Raw genomic sequence first — 19341 nt, forward strand, 5'->3', positions numbered from 1 at the left:
TCTGCAACTGGACCAGTGGAGATCATGGATGTTTTGTAGGGAATTTCTGAATCCTGCAGATGTAGTTACTGTCCTGCACTAAAGTATGCCTCTGCTGCTCCTTTTGTTTAACTGTGAGACGGCAGCATCCCACTGATTCAGAGGATGTGGATTCTCTGAGATGTCCACTCAGATGGAAATACCTTGGCCATTTGAGAACTCTGTCCCCATCCGTGGCTAGGTGTCCACAAAACCTACACCAAAAAAAAAAAATCTAGTGTCTTCTGATTGAATACTTTTTTGAAAATTCTATGAAATTGGGTCTGGGCTATTACTGTTCTGCTCTCATTAAATAAAGCTTCTTAATCTATCATAATTCGTATAATGAAACCCCTTATCTTTCTGATTGTCCATCTAGAATCCTTTTGGCCTGCTGAACTGGTCTTGGGGAGGGGCTCTTTGATAGCTCATGATTTGCAGATGCCAAAAGCAACTTTGGTTTCTTCAGGAAGTCAGAGGGTGTGACTACCAGGTCACGCAGATGTTTGATGAGGAGGAGAGTTTGGTTATATTTCAGTTTGCTTGTACATCAGATTCCTTAGCAAAGCAATCGATAGCAGTCAATGGAGTTTCCATTTTTCCTTCCATTATCAATATGGGCAGAAACACACAATTTTATATCCCAGAATAACCACTCCTAAATTATTGCTGAGGAGATGAGAATGTACAGCAGAGACATACTTTCTTGACTGACTGGATGCTGAAGTGTAAAAATATGACTTGTCCTGCAGAATGATCACAACCACCATGTGATTTACTGATTACACACCGTCCGTGAGTCTGTAAATGACATCACTCAGAATTCTTTGTTCACTTCCCCTCTTCCAATTAACGATCATTTTGGTCTCCTGATTTGCATGTGATTCCCTGTGCACAATTCTGTACCCACCACTGAGTGCATAAATATAGGACATCAGAGAGGAGCTGAGCCAGTGAGCAAAGCGATACTTCATTTACTCCACACATGGTTCCTCTTTCAGGGGTCTTGGGTCAACTCTGCTTTTCACTTAACTTTTAACTGTGGGTGGTGCATGATGATGAGTCTCATGCTGTGGGAAACAGAACTCTGCTGTGTTTGTCAGTATCCCAGCATGAGCTCCTACTGTAACTGCATAGTTAGTAGCATACTAAATGTACTGTAACTGCCCTCCTGAGAATAGTTCAGGATGCATACAAAGAGAGTGCCTATTTTTAGAAGAGCAATACATTTTGGTCCTTATAAATTTTCCTATGACAATTGTCTCTGAAGTACTTGCTGCTCTCTGCTTAATACATCACAGAACTTGTGCCTGTCTGTTACTATGCACAGCCAGTACTTGGATTTCTCTAGTGAAGGCAGACACCTTAAACAGAACGTGGAATAACATAGCTTGACAGGGGTTAGCCCCAGGGGCATCGGATGAGGATTAAGATCCAAATTCTTTTCCTAAGTATTGAGTGGGTGAGAGATGGAAGGTTATTCCAAGAGTAAAGTTCAGATACAGAGGAGCTTTTTTGAGCTAGGTCTGTAATGTATTAGGGACATTCTTTCCTTGAACATCAGGTAGTGCTTTCTAAGCCGATTAATGCTTTACTGTCAGTTCACTGCCTCTTGCAAGTCACTTGGCAGAGTTATTTGGCAGAGTTATTTCCAAGAATTTGCTCCCTTGAATGGAGCGATGGGGAGAGGAGGTGGAAGCCTTTTTGCTATGCTGTAGTCCTGTTCTATTTATACACCACCAGCAATGTACAGCTGTTTAGAGACAAAAGACAAGGTTGCTGCCCCAGGAACTTAGAGCCTAGGTTCTATGTGGGCCCCATAAATGTACTCCCATGCTTTACAAAGCCAGGACAGGAGGGTCTTGTCTGCATTGAGTTTTAGGCCATGAATGTAGCTGCACTGGTACAAACCTCTATGTGCTGCACTGATGGAACCTGTGCTATGGACTGGTGCAGCCTAGCCTGCTTTCAGATTGGATTATGCTGCACTGGTGCGAGTTGCTGTTTACTCTGGTGCACTGGCTGCACTAGGAGTTTGCACCTATTATGGAATACACCGACTCCTTTCGCGGGGGTCTGGAGATGGAGGCCTTGCTCCATCGTCGACCACGTACCCATCCAGGACATTTGTGGGGCCGCCACGTGATCTTCGTTTCACACGTTCACCTTGCACTATGCGATCGTCCCCCAGACCAGGGATGATGCCGGGTTTGGCAGGGCTGTCCTCCATCCTGGGAACTTATGAACTCCTACCCACCTCCAGCTTGGAATCACCTGTTGTGGAATACACATGAGCAATCACTCGAAGAAGAAAAGACAGTTACCTTTTCCGTAACTGGTGTTCTTCGAGATGTGTTGCTCATGTCCATTCCACATCCTGCCCTCCTTCCCCTCTGTTGGAGTTGTCTGGCAAGAAGGAACTGAGGGTGGGGGAAGCGTGCAGCTCCCCTTATACCACGCCAGGCAGGTGCCACTCCAGGGATCGCGGGGGGCCAGCACGCACACCTATTGTGGAATAGACATGAGCAACACATCTCGAAGAACACCAGTTACGGAAAAGGTAACTGTCTTTTTCCAGACCAGAAAATTACCATTGGGGACATTGAAATGCCATTAGTTATCCTTGGGGACCCAGCCTACCCCTTGCTCCCATGGCTCAAGAAGCCGTACATAGGCAGCCTGGACAGTAGTAAGGAGCAGTTCAAGTATAGGCTGAGCAAGTGCAGAATGGTGGTAGAATGTGGCACAAAAAGTGGGAATGTGCTAATAAAGTTTGTGGATGACACAAAGCTGGGAGGTATTGCCAGTACAGAGAGGGACTGGGATATCATACAGGAAGATCTGGATGACCTGGTAAACTGGAGTAACAGTAATAGGATGAAATTTAATAGTGAAAAGTGCAAGGTCATGCATTTAGGGATTAATAACAAGAATTTTTGTTATAAACTGGGGACGCATCAGCTGGAAATAACAGAGGAGGAGAAGGGCCTCAGAGTATTGGTTGAGCACAGGATGACTATGAGCCGCCAATGTGATATGACTGTGAAAAAAGCTAATGCGGTTTTGGGATGCATCAGGCGAGGCATTTCCTGTAGAGATAAGGAGGTGTTAGTACTGTTATACAAGGCACTGGTGAGACCTCATCTGGAATATTGTGTGCAGTTCTAGTCTCCCATGTTTAAGAAGGATGAATTCAAACTGGAACAGATACAGAGAAGGGCTACTAGGATGATCCGAGGAATGGAAAACATGTCTTATGAAAGGAGACTCAAAGAGCTTGGCTTGTTTAGCCTAACCAAAAGAAAGCTGAGGGGAGATATGATTGCTCTTTATAAATATATCAGAGGGATAAATACCAGGGAGGGAGAGGAATTATTTAAGCTTAGTACCAACGTGGGACACACGAACAAATGGCTATAAACAGGACACTAAGAAGTTTAGACTTGAAATTAGACGAAGGTTTCTAACCATTAGAGGAGTGAAGTTCTGGAATAGCCTTCCAAGGGGAGCACTGGAGACAAAAGACATATCTGGCTTCAAGACTAAGCTTTATAAGTGTATGGAAGGGATGGTATGATGGGATAGCCTAATTCTGGCGATTGATCTTTGACTATTAGCGGTAAATATGCCGAATGGCCTGTGATGGGACACTAGAGAGGGTGTGATCTGAGTTACTACAGAGAATTCTTTCCTGGGTGTCTGGCTGGTGACTCTTGCCTACATGCTCAGGGTTTAGCTGATCGCCATATTTGGGATTGGGAAGGAATTTTCCTCCAGGGCAGATTGGCAGAGGCCCTGGGGCGGTTTCGCCTTCCTCTGCAGTGTGGGGCACGGGTCACTTGCTGGAGGATTCTCTGCATCTTGAAGTCTTTAAACCACAAGTTGAGGACTTCAATAGCTCAGATATAGGTCAGGGATTTGTTACAGGAGTGGGTGGGTGAGATTCTGTGGCCTGCGTTGTGCAGGAGGTCAGACTAGAAGATCATAATGGTCCCTTCTGACCTTAAAGTCTATGATTGTATGTGCCTTTGGATGTTTGAAAGCTTGCTGATGCTGTTTGCTGACTAGGTTAGACCTCAGCGCAGCCAACATTCCCATTGTTATTGCTGCTTGCTGTGTGCTCCATAATATCTCTGAGAGTAAGGGGGAGACACTTATGGCGGGTGGGAGGTTGAGGCAAATCGCTTGGCAGCTGGTTTTGAGCAGACAGACACCAGGGCGATTAGAAGAGCACAGCTGGGCATGCTGCGCATCAGAGAGGCTTTTGAAAACCAGTTTCATGACTGGCCAGGCTACAGCGTGACAGTTGTGGGGTGGGTTTGCATCAAGGAGAAACACACATTTGTTGATTTTAATTCCTTGTAAGCCAACCACCTTCCCCAGTTAGATCACAGCTGGCAAAGGAAATAAACTCACTATTGTTTTCAAACCAAGCATTCTTTCTTTATTAATTAAAAAAAAACTGAGATACCTGACAAAGTAGCCCGGGTGGGGTAGGGGAGGAGGGAAGGACAAGGCCACATTGCTTGTTGTAGCCACACTACAAATCAAATGTAGTACTGTTTGAATGACAGCCTTCTGTTGCTTGGGCCATCCCCTGGAGTTGAGTGGCTGGGTGCCCGGAGCCTCTCTTCCTCCCTTTCCCCCTCCCCCTCCGCGCTCTTGGGCATCTGGGTGAGGAGGATATGGAACTTGGGGAGGAGGGCAGGCAGTTATACAGTGGATGCAGCGGTGGTCTGTGCTCTTGTTGGCTTTCCTGCAGCTCCACCAGATGCCTCATCATGTCCGTTTGCTCCCCCATTAGCCTCAGCATTGCCTCCTGCCTCTTCTCATCGCGCTCACTTAATGCTTTCCTGGCCTCTGCCACTGATGCCTCCATGCATTCAGCTGTGCCCTATTAGTGCAGGAGGACTGCATGAGCTCGGAAAACATGTCATCGCGAGTGCATTTTTTTTCTGCCTTCTAATCTGCAATAACCTCAGGGACGGAGATGATAGGGGGAGCATAGAAACATTTTGCACCTGCAAGGGTATAAAAAGGGAGAGTAAAATTTAAGATGATACATTTCTGAGAACAGAAGGGAGACTCTTTCACAGTGAATCAAGCAATTCACAGCAGACAGTACATGTGCTTGAAGTACAAGGTCGCATTTTGCCTTTTATATTGAGCACCTGCTGGTATGGTGACACATCTCACACAGCTGAGCAACAGAATTCAGTTTCCAGGCAGCCATGGTAAGCCAAAGGGTACACGGGGTTGGCTTCTTCCGCCTTCATAACATGTGGGAATGGTTTCAAACTGCAGCGCCCTCCTTTCCCATAGCAAGCAATGCCGGTTGGGTTTGCCACTTAAAAGGAGGGGGTGCAGTTTTCGAGTGGATGTGCAGCACGCACACCTCCCCCCTCCCACTGTGTGGCTGTTCTCTGGGATGATCCCTTTTAGCCAAGCGCAAACAGCCCAGCAGGAACGGGGTCCTTTTACTGTTCCATTACACAAAATCCCCTATTTCAACCACGTGACCATCAATGATATCACTCTCCTGAGGCTAATACAGAAAGATATAGACCAAATGTTGCTTGAATGCAACCAAAAGCCAGGACCATTTGCTGCCATGCTTTGTGCTGCAATGATTCCAGACTACTTGCTACTGGCTTGGTGTGATTAAAGTGCCCTACCGTGGAGGATGAAATAAGGCAGCCCTCCCCAGAAACCTTCTGCAAAAGCTTTCAGAGTACCTCCAGGAGAGCTTCATGGAGATGTCCCTGGAGGATTCCTGCTCCATCCCCAGACACATTAACAGACTTTTCCAGTAGCTGTACTGGCCTTGAATGCATCCCAATTCTTCAGGGCAAATCAAACATTAAACACAATTGCTTTTAAACCCTGTACTGTAGTTACAAATGTGCACTCACCAGAGGTGCCTTCTCCAGCCTCAGGGTCCAGGATCCTGCCTTGGGAGGGTATTGGCTCCAGGGTGATGAAAAGGTCCTGCCTGCCGGGGAGAACAGATTCACTGCTTGCCTGCTGTGCGTTCTCCTGCTCCTCTTCCTCACCCACAAAATCCTCCTTCCTGTTGCGTGAGACTCCCCCCTTGCAGGTGTTCACAGACAGTGGTGGGGTAGTGGTAGGGTTCCCCCCTAGAATGCCATACAGCTGATCATAAAAGCGGCATGTCTGGGGCTCTGACCCGGAGTGGCCATTTGCCTCTTTTGTCTTCTGGTAGGCTTGCCTGAGCTCCTTAATTTTCACGCAGCACTGCTGTGTGTCCCTGTTGTAGCCTCTGTCCACCATGCCCTGTGCAATTTTGGCATATATATTAGCATTTCTTCTTTTTGATCAGAGTTCGGCCTGCACAGTCTCTTCTCTTCATAGAGCAGTCAGATCCAGTGTCTCCCATTCGGTCCATGCTGGAGCTGATTTGCGATTCTGGGGGGACAGCATGGTCACCTGTGCTGCTGAGCTCGCCACGCTGACCAAACAGGAAATGAAATTCAAAATTTCCTGGGGCTTTTCCTGTGGACCTGGCTAGTGCATCGGAGTTGAAAATGCTTTCCAGAGCGGTCACATTGGAGCGCTCTGCAATAGCCCCCAGAGGCCAATACCGTCAAATTGCATCTGCACTACCCCAAATTTGACCCAGGAAGGTCGATTTTTAGCGCTACTCCCGTCGCTGGAGAGGAGTACAGCAGTCGATTTTAAGAGCCCTTTAGGTCGATGGAACGGGGTTGGTTGTGTAGACGCGTTGCTTATAAAATCGACCTAACGTGGCTAAATTCAACCTAACCGTGTAGTGTAGGCCAGGGCTTAGACTGTGATCTAGTCACTTCTTTTCCCCTCTCTTTGGCAAGCTAAACAATTAGAGCTGCTTAAATCTCTCACTGTCAGGTAGTTTTCTAGACTTCAAATCATTCTTGTGGCTTTTTCTTTAAACCCTTTCCCATGTTTCAATGTTCTTTTTAAAATGTGGACACAGAACTGGTGCAAGAATCTGGTAAAGGTCTCACCAATGCTGCATACAATGGTAATGCCACCTTTATATTCCCGTTTTTATATCCAGGGATCACATTTGCTGCCTTAGCTGTAGCATCACATTACACTGTGTGGAGTTTGGTTTCCATCATAACTCTTCTTTTAATCCTTTCCAGAATTGTTACTTTCCTGGATACATTACTCCAGCCTATAAGTGTGGCCTGCATTCTTTGTTCATTAATGTATGATTCTGCTCTGTATCTGTGACCTGTTGTCCTCATTGTTTACCACCTCACCAGTCTTTTCATCATCTGCAAACATCATTAGCAATGGTTTTATATTTTCTTTCAGTTCATTGATAAAAATAATGAATAGCGTTGGATTGAGAGCTGATCCCTGCAGGACCCCCCCTAAAACCACCCCCCTTGGATGATTCCCCAGAATATGAGCTATATTGATTTTACATCATACTAATGTTTTAATAAGAATATTGTGAAGTATTCAGACTCCTTACAGAACTCCAAATATATTATGTCAGTAATTACCTTTATCAACCAACCTTGTAATTTCATCAAACATTAGGTTTGACATTTTTTTCCATAAAACCATGTTGATTGGTATTAATTATGCTCCATATTAGCTTTTTTTTTTTTCCTTTCCCTAATAATATCAGGCTAACAAGCCTATAAATTACCTGGGTTATCCTGTTGGTTTGTTTTTCAATACCATAATAACATCAGCTTCTCTACAGTCCTCTGGAACTTCCTCATTATTACAAAATTTATTACATATTAACATCAACTGTCCAGAAAGCTCTCTGGCTAATTCTTTTCAAACTCTTTTTGATGCTACTTATTTGGACTTGCTGATTTATAAAAATATTTAACTTTAGTTGATACTGTTTAACATCCTCCATAATTACTATTGGAATGGAAAGTATTTCATCATTATCTGATATGAAAACATCATCCAGGTGCAAAAAAAGGCAAATGTCATTCTGGGATGTATTAACAGGAGTGTCGTATGTAAGACACGGGAGATAATTGTTTTATTCTCTTCTGCACTGGTGAGGCCCTAGCTGGAGTACTGTGTCCAGTTTTGGGAGCCACATTTTCAGAAATATGTGAACAAATTGGGGTCCAGGGGAGAGCAACAAAAATAAGTAGTTTAGAAAATATGAGGAAAGGTTTCAGTCTAGAGAAGAGAAGGATGAGGGGGGACGTACGTCTTTAAATATGTAGAAGGTTGTTAAAGAGGACAGTGATCAATTGTTCTCCATGTCCACTGAGGGTCGGAAAAGAAATAATCAACTTAGTTTGCAGCAAGAGAGATTTAAGTTGGTTGTTAGGAAAAACTGTCTAACTCTAAGGAGTTGAGCACTGGAACAAGCTACCTAGAGAGATTGTGGAATCCCCATCATTGGAGGTTTTAAAGAACAGGTTAGACAAATATCTGTCAGGGATGGTCTAGGTCTGCTTAATCCAGCCTCAGTGTGGAGGGGAAAGAGGAACGGACAAGATGGCCTCTTGAGCTCCCTTCCAGCCCAGCCTTTCCATGGTTCTTTCCAAATGCAAGAATCCTGCTTTGGCTGCATCATTGACAATCCCGTCATAATCACTTGTGCCCAAGAAGCTATTTTAAATATACTGATGGGAATACTGCCCACTGCAGTAAGCAGTCTTGCACTGGCAGGAGATGGGGAGGAAGTAGAATAGATCATTTAATAAGTTGTCTATTTTTTTACTACTTTGATGCCAGTTAGGAGTGATTCCAAACCGCAGTGCAGAAAGATAATACAAAAGGCTCTGCCGCGATTGGACATAGTGTGGTTCAGCTTGGAAGAATGTAGCTAGCAGTTGTGGGGGGAACTAATTGGAAGCTCATGCAGGCAGAGGGAGGGAGAAATATTGGAGTAGTGATACTGGATGAAGCTTAGGCCACACTATCTGAGCAAGTTGGTTCTACAGTTAGGACTTGTTTAAACTGAGCCTTAAAAAATATTGTTCCCTTGACATTTTTTAAAAACCATGGTAACATGTTTATTGGTCCTGGATTTTTTTAACAAATTTTCAACTGCTGTGTTAGCACCCCAAACACTGCAGTGCTGGCCAGCACCTCAGGGTGAAATTAACTAACCTAGTTTCATTGCCCAACAAGAAAGAATGCAAAAAGTGATTGCAGAGCATAAATAGTGGGAAGATAAATCAGATTGATGACATTTTCTTTTTGGCAATCTCTGTTTTAGCGGATATAAGGAAACTTGTTTTTAATTATATTTTATGTAAGCATGGCTGCTTAAGGGATGAAGATGAACATCAAAGTAGAGATGAGTTTGCAATGTGATATGCTGGAATGGAAGTCAGTTTAATTGTACCTCCTCAGACAGAGGCTTTATGTCAGGGACAAGGGAGATGCTAGTTCCTCTTTATGTGACTGGTGAGATTGCAGCATTCAGCACTGGGCACCTGCAGAGGGCAATAGAACAAAGACAACAAACTGTAAAGAATTTGGAGCAGAGTAACACAAATACTCAGGACTGGAGGGGATGACTCATAAGGGACAGCCAAGGATCTGGAATGTGCAGGAGGGCGTATTGTTACACAGCTGTTCCTCCCTGATAGTTCACTAAGGGCAATGCGAGGAGAGTGGTATTTTGGGTGAATCAGGGCTGAATTAACCTTTTGTGGGCCCAGTGCCAAACATTTGTCCGTCCCCCCCCCCCCCCATGGGGGCAAAGGAGATGGTGTGGGGAGGTCGGTCCCCAGAGCAAGGGGTCAGCCTGGGGCATAGCACGGTGGGGCCGGCCCCGCTCCACCCAGCCCAGTGCAAGGGCTCTGTATCCAAACCAGCAGTTGCCAGATGCACACTGGCCCGCCCAGCCCTGTGCTGCCAGCGTGCCCCTTCTGCTCGGGGGTGGGCCCATGCCGTGCCACACAGCCCCGACTCCCTATGCCCAGCGTCCCCCAGAGCTGCTATGCTCAGCGCCCCCCCACAAACCCCCCACCACAAATGCACAGTGGCCTGCACACCACCACCCCTGCCCAGCACCTGCCACACAACCGCACTACTACTGCCCAATGCACTTCCCCACAGCCCACCACCACAACTACACAGCACCCCACTCAGACCCCCACTGCCCAGCATCTCAAAATAGACCTCCCCCCACCACCCCGAAGACATCCCCCACTGGCCAGCAGCCCCCCCCACACACACACACCTCCAGAGACCCACTCCCTCATACCCTGCCCCCTGGCCACACTCACCGGCCCTGCTGGAAGGTGACAGCATCTGCCAGGTTGAGCTGGCAGTGCAGCCAGGGCCGGTCCAATGCCGGGGTGGGGAATCACTCTGGCCTCTCGGGAGTGGCGCAATTAGCAATTTGCCAGGCCAAGGTCAATTCCCGGCCTGGCCGGACTCCCTCAGGACCCACTTGCCTGGAGATAGGGTGACCATATGTACCTGTTTGGCCAGGACAGTTCCCCTTTTAAGCTCGGTCCCGGCCATCCTGACTTTTTTTTGACAAAAATGGGCATTTATTCCGTTTGCTCTGCCAACTGATCAGCTGGCAAGAACAAACGAACAAATGCCCTGTTTACCAAAAAAGTCTGGTGCGCCCCCCTAGCGGGGCGTGGAGGAACGTGTGTGGGGGGGTGGCGATGTGAGGGGTCAGGCAGTAGGGCTTGGGGTCGTGGGGGTATGTGAGGGGAGGGCAGGGGGGTGTGTGTGTGAGGGGGTGCAGGAGTCAGACCCTGCCCTTGCTCCACCCCACCCCAAAGCCCCACCCCTGCAGCAGGAGCCAGCAGGATGAAGCTTCTGCCTCTGCAGGAGAGGGCAGGGGGGCGGAGAAGAGCTAGCGAGGCCTTACTGCAGCCCAAGCAGAGCGGGCCAGGGCCCCTTTGGAGCCTGGGCCTGGAGCCACGGTGCAGCTGGTGCTGAGGTGAATATCCGGAGAAGTAGGGCAACAGGGAGATTACAAAACTGCAGCTGAGAACAAAGTGTTTCCACAGGGCCAGTCCTGTCCTGGAACAGAAGGACTGAATGGTATTTTCCATCCCCAGTGTTTTAACATCAGTGGGTAGGTTTAGGCATGACGGTGTTAACAATGCTTCACACAGCCTGGAATAGGTATGTACTCATCTGGTGAAGGGAATCTGGGCTGCTGTGTGCAGGCACTGATGAGTTGGAGCATTTTCCAATAGCATATGCAAAGCACAGGGAAGATACTGAGTAGACTGAACGGTTCAGCAGAGAAGCGTGAGTACGAATGATCATCTGGAGGGCTAGCTAGGCAGTTCTGCTCTGGAAAGTGACCTTGTGCCTCAGTGTTTACTGGCTCTCAGTGACTCTGTATGCAGCAAGCGGGACTCCAGCACTCTCATCTTGCCTCTGCCACTGATTCATTGTGTGACCAAATCTGTACGACTCTAATTCAGTCTGTGCCTCCCCATCAAGGGTGTAAGCCAGGGAGTGAGCATGGAAAATGTGTTGTGTAGCTAGGCACTCTGTCTCTAGTCCCCATTTCCCAGTGGGAATAAGCCCCCTTTGTGCACCTGGGGCAGTGAGGCAGAATTAGCTACTTGTGCAGTGCTTTGGGGAAAGAGTGAGCCCGTCATAGTGCTAATCCCGTCAAACTCCAGCAGAGTAGGCTCAGTGGTTTTCTTTCTATGGAAGATTAATGAATTTGCTACAATCTGTCTCTCTTCTGGATGAGACCTCACAAACGAAGGCCCTGCCTCCTTTCAGTGGACATTAAAGCTACCCAGTGTTTGCCCTGGTACCCTCAGTCAGAATTTCCGAGCTCCCTGCTAAGAACAAACTTCAGTTACTTGGCATTTTATGCAAAACGAGGGACTTAACCAAATCTTCCTCTCTTGCATTTCTGATCTGGTTTCCTGGTTTGAGTTGGAAATTTGAGAGCTAGAGAGCAGTCGAAAATCCACAGGCAGGGCCTGGCTGCTCTCTGGGGCTGCGGATGTTTGTTCTGTATTATTAGCAAGTTTAGAAAGTAAGTCATGCAAGTGTCAGGAGGAGAAAAGGTGAGTTGTTCTGGGCTAGGAAGGTTCCTAGGCTGATGTCCTGGAGGCTGAATGAAACTGTGGCAACATGGGAGAGGCAGAACAGGTGAAGAATTGGAAGGGAACCAGAGTTTGTGGCTTTTCACTGTGATTGCTGCATTCTGTCCTCTTCCATTTTTACCCCAGGATTGCATCACATGCACAGTGTGTGTGGGGGGGGCGGCCTGGGCTCCTCTCCCCACAAGTGGGATTAGAGCAGCAAACTACCTGTACTGTGTCCAAAGGTTTCCTTTGAGGTTCCTGCTCCCCTTTATAGGAAACCTGTGTTTGTGCCCTAGCATTGGTGCGTTTCTCATGATAGCAATCTAGTGCCAATACATACACTGTGGAAGCATGGTGTGGCGTGGCTGGGCTCAGAAGCAGCCCATCAGAAATGATGATGGGTTGGGAGAAGTGGTTTGGCTTGGTGCCTTGTATTTCAATAGCACATCAACTGCCAAGTAACCAATGCTCTGTGGACTGCTGGAACTACACATAAAAGCTATAAGAATGCTTGTGAGAAGCTTTATCTTGATCAATGTTTATATAAAGAGAGCCACTTAAAATGAGTTATTGTAGATATTAAAAAAAAGTAAATCATGTTAACTGTAAACAATATCCCTGTGCATTTCTGAGTTAGTCATTCTGTTATAGTCTTGAGTAGTATTTTAGCCTGAGAGTCCTCTCTGGGATCAGGGCCCGATAGGATTATTTGGGGTACAGTTTACTGATAAGCATCCCAGCCCCAAAGATCTGGCAATCCAGGCAACAAGATCCATTGGCGCAGGGAGTTTAGCTTCAAGGCTGCAGGAGTTGCAAACCTCTGGTTGGTGTCTTGCTCTGCCCTAATATAGATCACACGTGTTACATGCACTAGGCACATGGGGAGGTTGGGATGCTGCTACAGCCTAGCACTGGTCATCTTTTAGCGTGGGCTGATCTCAGCCAGTGTATTTTCTAAACCAGAACTTCTTGTGCTTTATTGGAGTTGAGTGGGAAATAGATAACTGTTGGGCAGGCACTGTAGCTGATTCCCAGTGACCACATGGCAGGACCTTGGATAGTAGATTGGGCCAAACTGTGTTTGGAGCTTGTAAAATGGAGTTGGAGTTGCCCAAGTTACTGTCTGTGAAACCCCTTTTATGGGCTTATGTTCAGTGAAATGCCCTGGTGGCCAGGTTTCTGTAGCATTCAGACCTGGCTGTTAATCCACTGCTTGAAATGATCTGCTCAGTCTCCATCTTGTTCCAAGGGCTGAAGCGTTGTTTTGTAATGGGGATGCGGAACCTCTGTCCTGTGCACACAGCAGAGGAGCGAGTGCGAGCTCACCTTCTCCTCTCCTTGCCTTCCAGGCTGCTGCACTATTTCCGAGGACGGCACCACTTGGAGGAGATCATGTATAACGAGAACATGCGCCGCTCCCAGCTGGTCATGCTTTTTGACAAGTTTCGCAGCGTGCTGGTAGTGACCAATCATGAGGACCCTGTGATTTCAGTCTTCCAGTCCCTCTTGAAGTGACTGTGTGGAGTGTGGGAGGGGAACTGCTCCTCTGCTTTCAGCTCCCTCAGTCCTAATATTTTGTTTATATAATGTTAATACAGGCGCAGGGTAGCAGCAGCCAGAGGTTCTACCCCTGCCGTTGACCTTCCCAGTGACCCTCAGCAAGTCCCCCCTTCTCCCTCCCTTTTACCATCTGCCTGGGGAATGTAAACCCTGACCTGCTTGTGGACAGAGTTCTGCCCTCAAGACGCATGGGAGTGGGGCTAGAGAGGTGCACACAAGTGAAGCTGTTCAGTCCAGCTAGTTCCAGTGTGCAGTGTCTTCCCAAAGTCCCTGCCACTGGGCTGGGGTTCCTTGCTTCCTGCGCAGGCGGTGTGTGCGGAATTGAAGAAAGGTTTTACCTTGGTGTTGCTGAATAAACAACACACACTTTGACTGGACATTGGTGCAGCAGAGCAGTGGTTTTAAAAATGGCAGTAGCATCTCCACCCTAGTCTACACTAGAATTGCTACAGCAGCACAGCTATAGTGCTGCTAGTGTTGATGCTCTATGCTGCTGAGAGAGCTGTCCTGACAGTAGCTATGTCCACACCAGCACTTAAGTCAGTGCATCTTGCGGCGCACAGGGGGGTAGCTTTTTCACTACCGAGTGACTTAAATTATACTGAAGTAAGCGCTAGTGTGTACAAGCCTTCAGTGTTGGCCTGAGGCACGTAAGTGCATCGTGAGGTGCCTAAGTACCCTCGTGAATCTGTCCTTTAACTCTTTCCTGCACCTCTTGTAGGCTTTGAGTGTGTCACAGCAGTTTTGATACCTCTCTTTACCAGCTCTCTCTATGCTGCCCCTGTTGCTGGTGTGTCGCTAGCTCAGTGTGGAGTTTTCCAGCTGTGGCAGCATAGCTACTAGCTGCCCTCAGCATCAGAGTGTCCTTGTACCCAAAGGGGCTATGCCTCCCCACCTTCAGACTGTCTGGGCTTGCTTTCTGCTCAGGGACCTGGGTGGCTGTTGGCTTAGCAACTGGAGAAATCAAACAGGAGCATTTTTGGGTAGGGTGGGTGGGGACAACCAGCAGGGAAGCAGAAGAATGAGTCAGGCTGGGTAGGAGATGGAATGGTCACCATACTTATTAACCTCCCTCCCTCGCCCCTATGGTTGAAGGGTTCTAGCCATGTGGAATCTCATTGCTTTCACCTAGGAGTTAAGAGCCCTGCCCTAAATGCCCACAAAACAAGTCCAGTGACATTCAGAACCCCCAGAGGAACTTGCCACTGCTGGGAGTGAGCCTGGCTCACTCAGGCTAACTAGTGACCAGACATCCCACCTTACTCATATCATTGTAACAAAGCACATTTATTATTAAAACACCTTCCAAACCAGCACCACCACCCTGGCTGTTTCCATCAGGTCAGAGTTAATAGTTAATGAAAGCACCCACACCTCTAGTCTGCAGCACCTTGCTCGCTCTCCACCTTCTTGTCCACAACACTCACGCATTTGTTCCCTCGTATATAAAACCTCAGTGGTTTCTGTGCCCACTCTCCACCATAGCTGACACCAATTCGGGCTGCAGTCACCACAGCCTGCTCTCCCGGTGCTTCTGAGCCAGGCTCCATCCAGACTGCTGTGTCCCGAGTCAGGTCCTTTTGATCAAAGCTCTTGTTAACAGAGAATGCTTGACAGAGCTTGGCGGGCCCATTGCACAGCTGCCAGTCCTTCAGGGGTTTGGCTGATCCTTTCCTCTGAGCACTTCGCAGCTGCCTCATGGTGTCCAGGCCCTGCAGAGGTTCCAAGGAACGGAGCAGGACTGCAGCCCCTTCCCCTGTGGAACAAGAAGGACTTGCATGAGCATGGGCTCCTCTACAGGGGCCTCTCACCACTCGCTGGCTGGCTGGGCTACATGTTACTCGGTGCAGGGGGTTGACAGCAATACAGAATTAATTCCAACCCTCACAGAAATCCTACACACCTCCCCTCCCGTCTATTAACTGGTACCCACTGGTCAGCAGATCAACTCAAGGGACAATAGTCTATCAATGGTGCATGCCACAGACTCTTCAGTGTATTCATCCCCACCAAACCCTGCGAGTGGTGTTAGCCCTGTTTTACACATGGGAACGGAGGCGCCAAGGACCAGATTTTTAAAGGAGTTTAGGTGCCTATATGGAGTGGGCCTGTCTCCATTGAAATCAATGGATGTATGAAAATCACTAGGAGTTTAAGACCCTTTAAACATCTGATCCTTAGTGACTTGCCCAAGGTCACACAGGATGTCTGTGGCGGAGCAGGGAAGGGAATTACTGGCTGCCAAACGTCAGGCTTGTGCTCAGATCACGAGACCAACTGTCTCAGACTCCAAGGCTGAAGTGATCTCAGGTCAGATTTGTCACAGTCATGGATAGCAGGAGTCAGCCAGTAACTGGGGAGAGAGGAAAGGGCAGTGAACTCCCTTCCCCTGCTCTGACTGGCCAAACTCTCCTTGGCTCAGTCTGAAATTCATGGTTACAGACGAAACAGTCTCCAGCCGGCTTTTCCCTGACCTTCTTCTTAGCATTAGTGTTTAAGGCAGTGTCATGGGCTGAGCTCCCTCGAGGTCCAGAGGCGCTCAGAGGTTTTCCTGTCAGCACAGCACTCTGGAACAACTGCCACATGTGAGTTCAAGGGTGGGGTACCTGGAGCAGCTCCTTAAACCCTATAGATTTGTATTCGTACACCAAGGCTCAGTGCATCACCTCTAACCAGCCCTGGAGGAGGGGGATCAGGGCCTGGCAAACTGCAAGGGGGCGCTAGCACCCCTGACCAAGGGCCCTAGTCCATAGAAATAGCTTAGAGGTATTTTATTGAGCAGTAATGCAAGAAGCCTACAAGGTCTACACCCTGTGACCTATTTGGCTTAAGCAGTTAGCATAAGGCTTTGAGGCCTACCAGCCTTCGCATAAGTGAATTGCCAACAGTGACAAGTTTGCTTTAGGGGATTTTTGTATAAAATAACACCAGGTACCTATAGACACTCAGACTAAGCCAAACTCTGGATATTTTAGGACAGGACATCTGCAAATGCACAACCACAAACTTGTCTTGGCAATGAAACTGACATATGATATTATTAATATTGAGATCATTCATATACTAACCTACAGAATAAGGACACCAGACATTATTAGGGTTAGAAGTCAGTTATGGACCAAGTGGGCCTGGCCTTTATATGAATATTCATGGCAGCCTCCAGACTTATAATAGGCCCAGTCACCATGTAAACCTCAAGATCTTGACCACTGGACTCACTTGGCATGGAACACCATGTGTCTCCTACCACTAGGCCTCCAGGAGAAGGTGTGAGTATGTGTCAGGGATGATACTGGAAACGAGCTTGGTTTTAAATTACAGCTACTTTCTCATTTGTATTTTTACTAATTGTGCTAATACAAATATTTAAAGCTTTGGTTTGCCCTTAGTGTGTCATCATTGTGCACATCGAGGTTCCCAACCAGACACAACTAAACCTGAACTCTATGGTGCCTGGTTCTGGGACTAGAACCTTCCAACACTCAGACAGTTCATCGGTGACTAACTGGAAATTCTTAACGGGCAATAGAGTCAATAATCAGCCAGCAAATTAGGCAACAGGGCTCCCAAGGTCGAATCAGCTGGGGACCTGTGGAAAGTAAATGCAGCCTGCCCAAAATGGGGCCTTCATCATGGGGCAGAGAAAGGCTCTAACTCCCCACAGGATTTCATCAGCTCCAATCCGTACCCTGCAAAAGAGAAGCACAGAGAACTGGCTGGTCCCCCTGCATAATGGCATAATGATGATGTGTCCCAAGAATATTGTCCATGCCAGAACTTGCCACTACTACTATCAGTTATGACGCAGTTCTGACCCACCCAGGAGCAGAGCAGCATACAGATCAAAGCCGTGGAGCCTGGAACCAGTTGTCAAAAAGCAATTTCATCTTCTCCACCTCAAAATAGGATTAATGGCAAATTGCTCAGAGTCCATTTATACCCCACTCTTCCCACCCGGCATGCTCACCCCCATACCTGCTGCTACAGAAAAGATGAATAGCCAGAGGACAGGTCAGATTCAGAGCTCTGGACTGATGAATCACTCTGGCACTAAATGCGAGTCAACAATGTGATGCTGTTGTAAAAAAAGCAAATACAAATGTAGGTTGCATTAACAGAGGCACAGCATGCAAGTCACAGGAGGTGATAGTACTGCTCTATTCAGCACTGGTTAGGCTTTAGCTGGAGCACTGTGTCCAATTTTGGTCACCAGTAGAAAGGATGTAGAGAAACTGGAAAGGGTCCAGAGGCGAGTAACAAAGATGATCAAAGAGATGGAATGCAAGCCATATGAGCAGAGGCTGAAGGAACTAGATATGTTTAGTTTGGAAAAGAGGAGACCTAGGAGGGACATGATAGCAGTCTTCAAATACTTGAAAGGCTGCCATAAAAAAGATGGAGAAAAGTTGTTCTCTCTTGTGACAGAGGGTAAATGGGTTCAAACTACAGCAGAGCAGATTTAGATTGAATCTCAGGAAAAACTTTCTAATTGCAAGAACAGTAGGCCAATGGAACAGACTGCCTAGGGAGGTTGTGGAATCTCCTTCACTGGAGGTTTTCATCTGTCTTGGATGGTTTAGACGACAAATCCTGCATCTTGTGGGGGTTAGACTAGATAACCCTTGCAGTCCCTTCTAACCCTATGGTTCTGGTTCTAAGTACTGCAGGAATTTTCCACACTCTTCCTTGTTTCCATTCAGACTCAGACACACTGTCCTTCATTGGGCACAAGTGTGACCTGAGGAGTCATTGGGTCAGGTTCCCCATTGCCCTGCACATTGCACAGAGTGAGTGTGAACGACACGCATGGTGCAAAGCGAGAGGCAAGCCCAGTGCTGTGCATGGAGTAGCTTCTGTACTGGAGGATTACATCTGATGCCCTGCAGGGCAGATCACAAGCTGACTCCTGCACCGGCCTCTGCAGAAAACAGAGCCAATGGAAATAAAATATGCTGGCCCATGAGAAAGGTTGTGAATAGGGCAGGATCCTGGGGTGGAGAATGGGTGGCCTAGCCCTACACCACCAGCAGATTTTGGCAATAAAGCCACCATAAGTGGCCACAGGAACTTCACACTAGCACACAAAACCCCTTCAACATATGGATGGCAGGAGAGAATGCTTCAAAACTCAATCATCCGGGAAATGTAGTCACTGATCTTTTGGTGTCTTAGTCCATTCTCAGGGTATTCTGGGAAATCTCATTCTTTACAGCCTTTGTATCAAACACATTTTCCTGAACTCCTGCAGCTCTTCCCAATTCTGGGGAAACAGCCCTGAACAAAGCAGTCTTTCCCAGATACATAACCCAACCCTGAGTGGAAACAAAAGTGCTACCCGGATGTTTTCCATTTTGATGGTAAGGAAAGTTCTGTTTGTGACCCTGAGTGGGCGAGCAGAGAGCTTGGTAGACCAGTTGTGTGCGCAATTCCTACATATAACACTCCCTGTGCTGCTGGCCACCCAGAGAATTCTTTATCTCCAACATGTGCATGTTCAGTAACGCCAGCTCCACAATAATCTCTCCCTCACACACTCCAATCAGCTTGAAACATCTAGAACCATTCAGGGCCTAGTCCTCAATGCCTAGGTTTCACAGTCCAGCAAAGGTTTCTCGATGGCACTTCCTAGCTTCATAATAGTCTCTGATTTCTTGTCATGCTCTACATGAGCATAACAGAGCGCCCCCTAAAATCTCTGTCCACGGCGTAGCGGGGTGGGTTTAGCAGAGAACACAAT

The 19341-nt window shown here is 47.5% G+C and overlaps 2 protein-coding genes across 7 annotated transcripts in view; one reads left to right on the forward strand and one right to left on the reverse strand.

Moving 5' to 3' along the window:
- NPRL3 (NPR3 like, GATOR1 complex subunit) overlaps positions 1–19341 on the forward strand; it is a 115432-nt gene that overhangs the window by 88122 nt on the left and 7969 nt on the right. For 3 of the 4 annotated variants that reach the window (XM_044978984.1, XM_044978986.1, XM_044978987.1), the window contains one exon: positions 13394–13981. In XM_044978984.1, coding sequence (XP_044834919.1) covers positions 13394–13559 — 166 coding nt within the window. In that variant the 3' untranslated portion in view covers positions 13560–13981. Of the gene's footprint in view, positions 1–13393; positions 13982–19341 lie in introns of those variants that run through there. The other variant, XM_044978988.1, reaches the window with a different exon arrangement.
- Positions 6538–19341, reverse strand: part of MPG (N-methylpurine DNA glycosylase) — a 53004-nt gene continuing 40200 nt past the window's right edge. For 2 of the 3 annotated variants that reach the window (XM_044978989.1, XM_044978991.1), the window contains one exon: positions 14884–15360. In XM_044978989.1, coding sequence (XP_044834924.1) covers positions 14981–15360 — 380 coding nt within the window. In that variant the 3' untranslated portion in view covers positions 14884–14980. Of the gene's footprint in view, positions 9453–14883; positions 15361–19341 lie in introns of those variants that run through there. The other variant, XM_044978990.1, reaches the window with a different exon arrangement.

Source organism: Mauremys mutica, chromosome 11 (genome assembly GCF_020497125.1).
Source record: "Mauremys mutica isolate MM-2020 ecotype Southern chromosome 11, ASM2049712v1, whole genome shotgun sequence".
NCBI lineage: Eukaryota > Metazoa > Chordata > Testudines > Geoemydidae > Mauremys > Mauremys mutica.